Consider the following 7,847-nt stretch of genomic DNA (forward strand, 5'->3'; position numbering starts at 1 on the left):
ACATGGGGGGATTTTTTAAAATTTTTTTAGACATGTATCTCGTGCGTACAAGAAACCTTTTATAAAGTTATTAAAAAAAAAAAATTATACATTTTTTTTTTTTTTTTTAGACATGTATCTCGTGCGCACCAGAAAGTTTCTGGTGCGCACGAGATACATGTCTAAAAAATAAATAAATAAATAAAACCTTTTTTTTTTTTTATAATAATTTTCCAAAATGTTATTGTGCGCACGAGAAAGTTTCTGGTGCGCACAAGATACCGGTACATGTCTAAAAAATAAATAAATAAAACCTTTTTTTTTTTTAAATAATTTTACAAAAAGTTTCTTGTGCGCACGAGATACATGTCTAAAAAATAAATAAATAAATAAAACCTTTTTTTTTTTTTTTTTATAATTTTACAAAAAGTTTATTGTGCGCACGAGAAAGTTTCTGGTGCGCACAAGATACATGTCTAAAAAATAAATAAATAAAACCTTTTTAAAAAAAAAAAAAATTTTACAAAAAGTTTCTTGTGCGCACGAGATACATGTCTAAAAAATAAATAAATAAATAAAACCTTTTTTTTAAATAATTTTATAAAAAGTTTAATGTGCGCATGAGATACATGTCTACAAAAAAAATAATAAATATATATATATTTTTTTTATAACTTTATAAAAAGTTTCTCGTGCGCACGAGATACATGTCTAAAAAAAAATTATATATATATTTGTGTGTGTGTATATATATATATATATACATACAGGTAAAAGCCAGTAAATTAGAATATTTTGAAAAACTTGATTTATTTCAGTAATTGCATTCAAAAGGTGTAACTTGTACATTATATTTATTCATTGCACACAGACTGATGCATTCAAATGTTTATTTCATTTAATTTTGATGATTTGAAGTGGCAACAAATGAAAATCCAAAATTCCGTGTGTCACAAAATTAGAATATTACTTAAGGCTAATACAAAAAAGGGATTTTTAGAAATGTTGGCCAACTGAAAAGTATGAAAATGAAAAATATGAGCATGTACAATACTCAATACTTGGTTGGAGCTCCTTTTGCCTCAATTACTGCGTTAATGCGGCGTGGCATGGAGTCGATGAGTTTCTGGCACTGCTCAGGTGTTATGAGAGCCCAGGTTGCTCTGATAGTGGCCTTCAACTCTTCTGCGTTTTTGGGTCTGGCATTCTGCATCTTCCTTTTCACAATACCCCACAGATTTTCTATGGGGCTAAGGTCAGGGGAGTTGGCGGGCCAATTTAGAACAGAAATACCATGGTCCGTAAACCAGGCACGGGTAGATTTTGCGCTGTGTGCAGGCGCCAAGTCCTGTTGGAACTTGAAATCTCCATCTCCATAGAGCAGGTCAGCAGCAGGAAGCATGAAGTGCTCTAAAACTTGCTGGTAGACGGCTGCGTTGACCCTGGATCTCAGGAAACAGAGTGGACCGACACCAGCAGATGACATGGCACCCCAAACCATCACTGATGGTGGAAACTTTACACTAGACTTCAGGCAACGTGGATCCTGTGCCTCTCCTGTCTTCCTCCAGACTCTGGGACCTCGATTTCCAAAGGAAATGCAAACCAAACCAACCCAAACCATCAGTGATGGTTTGGGGTGCCATGTCATCTGCTGGTGTCGGTCCACTCTGTTTCCTGAGATCCAGGGTCAACGCAGCCGTCTACCAGCAAGTTTTAGAGCACTTCATGCTTCCTGCTGCTGACCTGCTCTATGGAGATGGAGATTTCAAGTTCCAACAGGACTTGGCGTCTGCACACAGCGCAAAATCTACCCGTGCCTGGTTTACGGACCATGGTATTTCTGTTCTAAATTGGCCCGCCAACTCCCCTGACCTTAGCCCCATAGAAAATCTGTGGGGTATTGTGAAAAGGAAGATGCAGAACGCCAGACCCAAAAACGCAGAAGAGTTGAAGGCCACTATCAGAGCAACCTGGGCTCTCATAACACCTGAGCAGTGCCAGAAACTCATCGACTCCATGCCACGCCGCATTAACGCAGTAATTGAGGCAAAAGGAGCTCCAACCAAGTATTGAGTATTGTACATGCTCATATTTTTCATTTTCATACTTTTCAGTTGGCCAACATTTCTAAAAATCCCTTTTTTGTATTAGCCTTAAGTAATATTCTAATTTTGTGACACACGGAATTTTGGATTTTCATTTGTTGCCACTTCAAATCATCAAAATTAAATGAAATAAACATTTGAATGCATCAGTCTGTGTGCAATGAATAAATATAATGTACAAGTTACACCTTTTGAATGCAATTACTGAAATAAATCAAGTTTTTCAAAATATTCTAATTTACTGGCTTTTACCTGTGTGTGTGTGTGTGTGTGTGTGTGTGTGTGTGTGTGTGTGTGTGTGTGTGTGTGTGTGTGTGTGTGTGTGTGTATATATATATATATACAACATTTTTTTTACCCCATGTCCCTTTAGGGGCTCCGTAAATACCCCTCATTTTAGAATTTTTTTTTTCTTGTTTTTGAACACTGACTTTTTGCAGTGAACCCCCCAACCCCGCCCACCTCAACCTCCTCATGCTCTCTCAGGGAGAGCATGTCCCAAATTCCAAGCTGCTGTTTTGAGGCATGTTTAAAAAAAAATAAAAAAGCACTTTGTGACTTAAATAATAAATATGGCAGTGCCATGTTGGCATTTATTTTTTCCATAACTTGAGTTGATTTATTTTGGAAAACCTTGTTACATTGTTTAATGCATCCAGCGGGGCATCACAACAAAATTAGGCATAATAATGTGTTAATTCCACGACTGTATATATCGGTATCGGTTGATATAGGAATCGGTAATTAAGAGTTGGGCAATATCGGATTATCGGACATCTGTAGTTTGTACGTGTTTACCCTCATAGTCTTGTTAGTTTGACACACTTGATTTACATGCTCCGCAGGTCATCTTCCAGATCACCCCGCTGGACACCACCCAGTGGATGATGGTGCTGAAGATCTCCATTCCCGTCATCCTGCTGGACGAGCTGCTGAAGATGGCGGCCAGGAACTACCTGGACTTGGGTAAAGCGCCGGAGAAGCCGAGCGGCCACAAAGGCGGCGGCGGCCTGCCTGCATGTGCCGAGGGCATCTCCTGGCCCTTTGTGGCCGTCTCCCTGCCACTCTTGCTGTGGATCTACAGCACCGACACTAACGTGCTGTGGCCCTGACTGACCCGCACTCTGGACATTAACACACATCTAACCTACACTCCCATCCTCATCTGGTGGACGCATTTTGATGTTTAGGACATTTTTTAGAAATGCATTTTTAGGCTGAGAGGAAAAGTCTGGTGGTTTAGTCGTGGTGACTTCAGGTTTAACTTCATTTGAGCACATTCTGCCCACCTGGATGCTACGTTCAAATGTAGAGGATTGACACCATTTTTAATGTTTTTTTTAATTTGACATGTCTCTGAGGACAATAATAAGTATAACACACTGTAAAAAAAGTACAAATGATATCTGAAATCAAGGTCAAAAGTGCTCGTTTGACTAAAATTGAGGGCTGTCAAATGTCATTTGGAAGAATCACACACTCGCTTGCATCATTGAAATGTGCACAAGACCCCAATTTTTGTATTTATAAATGCCATTTTATTGTCAGAATGTCATCTAGGAACCTTTTTTTTAAAGGTTTCACTTAAATGCACAACATTTATCCGCACAAAACTTAGCAGCCGTCTTATCTAAAGTTCTTTCAGGCTGCACACCTGTGTTTTTTTGATTGATTGAAACTTTTATTAGTAGATTGCACAGTACAGTACATATTCCGTACAATTGACCACTAAATGGTAACACCCCAATAAGTTTTTCAACGTGTTTAAGTCAGGGTCCACGTAAATCAATTCATGGCTGTTAAGTCCCTTCGCTGATTTTGTACAGACTGGAAGTAGAAGAGCTCGTACAGTTTTTTTTTTTTTTACATTCCTCAAATGAGTTAACTCGTTCATTTTGACAGCCCTACTAAAAATATTACGGTACATTCTCTTACCAGGTACATTTATCATCGCCAGTCTTAAATGTGTACTTTGAGATCCAGTGGTAATATTCCTATGAAAAATTGTCAGAACGATTTGTTTGCTTCATTATAATCTTTGCTCGCTGTCAGGTTCAAACACTGATGACATCTATTAAACAAGACGAGCAGCAAGGAATTAAACAGAATTAAATTTGGCTCACTTGAGGAGAGACGCCTAGGCTGTACTCTTGTAGTCTCCCAACACGCTCTGGTGAAGGATTGCACGCCTCTTTTATTTGGACTTTTCCCTGATTACATGGCAACAGCTGTTTCTAAGGGACAGGGGTCGTAAACAGCCATCGCCTTTGATTACAACAGTTCAAAGAAAATGTCCCTGGAGGGGAGTCGGGTCTTGCTTCCTCTTCGCTTTGTAGTTCTCGGGTCAAGACAATATCTTTCTGTTGATTACAATACATGAAAGAAACGTCTGTAGTTTGCGATGCAATGGTAATATTTATATGAAAAATTGTCTGTCTGTCGGAACGTTTTGTTTGCTTCATTATAATCTTTGTTCGCTGTCAGGTTCAAACACTGATGACATCATTTAAACAAGACGAGCAGCAAGGAATTAAACAGAATTAAATTTGGCTCACTTGAGGAGAGACGCCTAGGCTGTACTCTTGTAGTCTCCCAACACGCTCTGGTGAAGGATTGTACGCCTCCTCTTTTATTTGGACTTTTCCCTGATTACATGGCAACAGCTGTATCTAAGGGACAGGGGTCGTAAACCGCCATCGCCTTTGATTACAACAGTTCAAAGAAAAGGTCCCTGGAGGGGAGTCGGGTCTTGCTTCCTCTTCGCTTTGTAGTTCTCGGGTCAAGACGATATCTTTCTGTGGATTACGATACATGAAAGAAACCGCACACCTTCATGTTGCTTCCAATCCTACACAGTGGAGTTTTACAAGCCTTCTTCTTGGTAGGATTAAAGACAGCTTTTGTCTGCTCATTGAAAGTTTTGTGATAACTTCGATACAATTATTTTGACACTCGCGTGTTCAGCGAATTTGTGCTTTTGTCAAAAAAGGAACCGCCGCTTGCCTCCAAAACTTTTCATACCAAACGTCCATTCTTTTTTTAGACCACTTTTACATAAACACACTTTGTAACAAAATATACACTGAATGTATTTTCGACTTTTGGCTTCTGGAAGACAGATCAAGGTCATCACGTCTGCCACAGGCACAAGTAATGCTTCCTTTTGGCCATTTCTACACCCGCTTATGTCGACACCCGCTTATGTTTCCATAAGTAAGCCTTCCCTTGACATATTGTTTTGCAATGTACTGTATGTGTACTAAGATATATTTCTGACCAGCACAAGTTCAATTCCCAATGTGTTGTCAGTTTTCTTACATTAAGTACTTTATTATACATCCAGTATTGTATTTAGTGCCTGGTAAGAGTTGAGTGTTGTAAGTGGAAAAAAAGGAGCACCTTGATTTCACGTATTTCATCTTCATCCACTTTTCGCAGTGCAAGTTGATGGAAAAGTTGCTACTTTTTGTCTTTCCTGCACTAGGCAGAGCACGGCTACCTCACTGCTGTTTTGTTTTGTCTCCTCCACGTCGGAGCAAGGATGTCCAAACGTAGCGAAAGAATGTGGGCTTCAATGTTGTCACGTCATTCAAAGCAATATAATGTAGGTCATGATTTAAATGTTAACACAACATCATTCATTTTTTAATGTCTCCCATCTGAAATGTACAGAGCCCCTAAAGGGATATGGGGGACTTTTTTTAGACATGTATCTCGTGCGCACGAGAAACTTTATAAAGTTATAAAAATATTTTATTTTTAATTTTTTTTAGGCATGTTTCTCGTGTGCACGAGAAACTTTTTATAAAGTTATAAAAATAAAATGTATAATTTTTTTTTTTTAGACATGTTTCTCGTGCGCATGAGAAACTTTTTATAAAGTTAAAAATAAAATTTAGAATTTTTTTTTTTAGACATGTATCTCGTGCGCACGAGAAACTTTATAAAGTTATAAAAATAATTTATTTGTATTTTTTTAGACATGTTTCTCGTGCGCACGAGAAACTTTATAAAGTTATAAAAATAAAATGTATTTTTTTTAGACATGTTTCTCGTGCGCATGAGAAACTTTTTATAAAGTTATAAAAATTTATTTTTTTAGACATGTTTCCCGTGCGCACGAGAAACTTTATAAAGTTATAAAAATTTAATTTGTAATTTTTTTTTTAAAACATGTATCTCGTGCGCACTACAAACTTTTTATAAAGTTATAAAAATAAAATGTATAATTTTTTTTTTTAGACATGTATCGTGCGCACGAGAAACTTTTTATAAAGTTATAAAAATAATTTATTTTTATTTTTTAGACATGTTTCTCGTGCGCACGAGAAACTTTATAAAGTTATAAAAATAAAATGTATTTTTTTTAGACATGTTTCTCGTGCGCATGAGAAACTTTTTATAAAGTTAAAAATAAAATTTAGAATTTTTTTTTTTTTTAGACATGTATCTCGTGCGCACGAGAAACTTTATAAAGTTATAAAAATAATTAATTTTTATTTTTTTAGACATGTTTCTCGTGCGCACGAGAAACTTTTTATAAAGTTATAAAAATAAAATGTATTTTATTTTTTTTTAGACATGTATCGTGCGCATGAGAAACTTTATAAAGTTATAAAAATGTATTTTTTTTAGACATGTTTCCCGTGCGCACGAGAAACTTTATAAAGTTATAAAAATTAAATTTATAAAAAAATTTTTTAAACATGTATCTCGTGCGCACTACAAACTTTTTATAAAGTTATAAAAAAAAATGTTTTAATTTTTTTTAGACATGTTTCTCGTACGCACGAGAAACTTTATAAAAAGTTATAAAAATAGAATTTATAAAAAAAAATTTTTTAAGACATGTATCTCGTGCACACGAGATAGTTTCTCGAGATACATGTCTAAAAAAAATATATATTTTTTAACTTTATAAAAAGTTTCTTGTGTGCACTAGTTACATGTCTAAAAAAAAATAAAATGTAATAAAAAAAATGTTCCCCCCATGTCCCTTTAGGGGCTCCGTAGAAATGGCTTAGTGGTTAGAGTGTCCATCGTGAGTTCAAACCGAGTCATACCAAAGACTATAAAAATGGGACCCGTTACCTCCCTGCTTGGCACTCAGCATCAAGGGTTGGAAATTGGGGGTTAAAATCACTAAAAATGATTCCTGGGCGCGGCCACCGCTGCTGCTCACTGCTCCCCTCACCTTCCAGGTGGGGTGATCAAGGGGATGGGTCAAACGCAGAGGACCAATTTCACCACACCTAGTGTGTGTGTGTGTGTGACAATCATTGCTACTTGGGGTTGGTAGAGTGGCCGTGCCAGCAACTTGAGGGTTCCAGATTCGATCCCACACTTCCGCCATCCTAGTCACTGCCGTTGTGTCCTTGGGCAAGACACCTTTACCCCACCTGCTCCCAGTGCCACCCACACTGGTTTAAATGTAACTTAGATATTGGGTTTCACTATGTAAAAGCGCTTTGAGTCACTAGAGAAAAAGCGTTATATAAATATAATTCACACTTTAATTTAAAATGTTACGTTAATACATGCATGTTATAATCTTTTTTTATTTTTATTTATTAATTCACTTTCTTGCTTATTCAAATATTATATAAATGTTGTATACCGTATTTTTCGGAGTATAAGTCGCACCGGCCAAAAATGCATAAGAAAGAAGGAAAAAAACATAAGTCGCACTGGAGTATAAGTCGCATTTTTTGGGGAAATGTATTTGATAAAAGCCAACACCAAGAATAGACATTTGAAAGG

General features: G+C 36.7%; 1 protein-coding gene across 1 annotated transcript in view; it reads left to right on the forward strand.

Moving 5' to 3' along the window:
• Positions 1 to 3,637, forward strand: part of LOC133623055 (sarcoplasmic/endoplasmic reticulum calcium ATPase 2-like) — a 70,531-nt gene extending 66,894 nt beyond the window's left edge. Inside the window, exon 20 of the mRNA XM_061985981.2 lies at positions 2,933 to 3,637. Within this exon, the coding sequence (XP_061841965.1) occupies positions 2,933 to 3,199 (267 nt within the window). The 3' untranslated portion in view covers positions 3,200 to 3,637. The remainder of the gene's footprint in view (positions 1 to 2,932) is intronic.
• The last annotated feature ends 4,210 nt before the right edge of the window (positions 3,638 to 7,847 follow it).

Source organism: Nerophis lumbriciformis, linkage group LG12 (assembly GCF_033978685.3).
Source record: "Nerophis lumbriciformis linkage group LG12, RoL_Nlum_v2.1, whole genome shotgun sequence".
NCBI classification, from domain to species: domain Eukaryota; kingdom Metazoa; phylum Chordata; class Actinopteri; order Syngnathiformes; family Syngnathidae; genus Nerophis; species Nerophis lumbriciformis.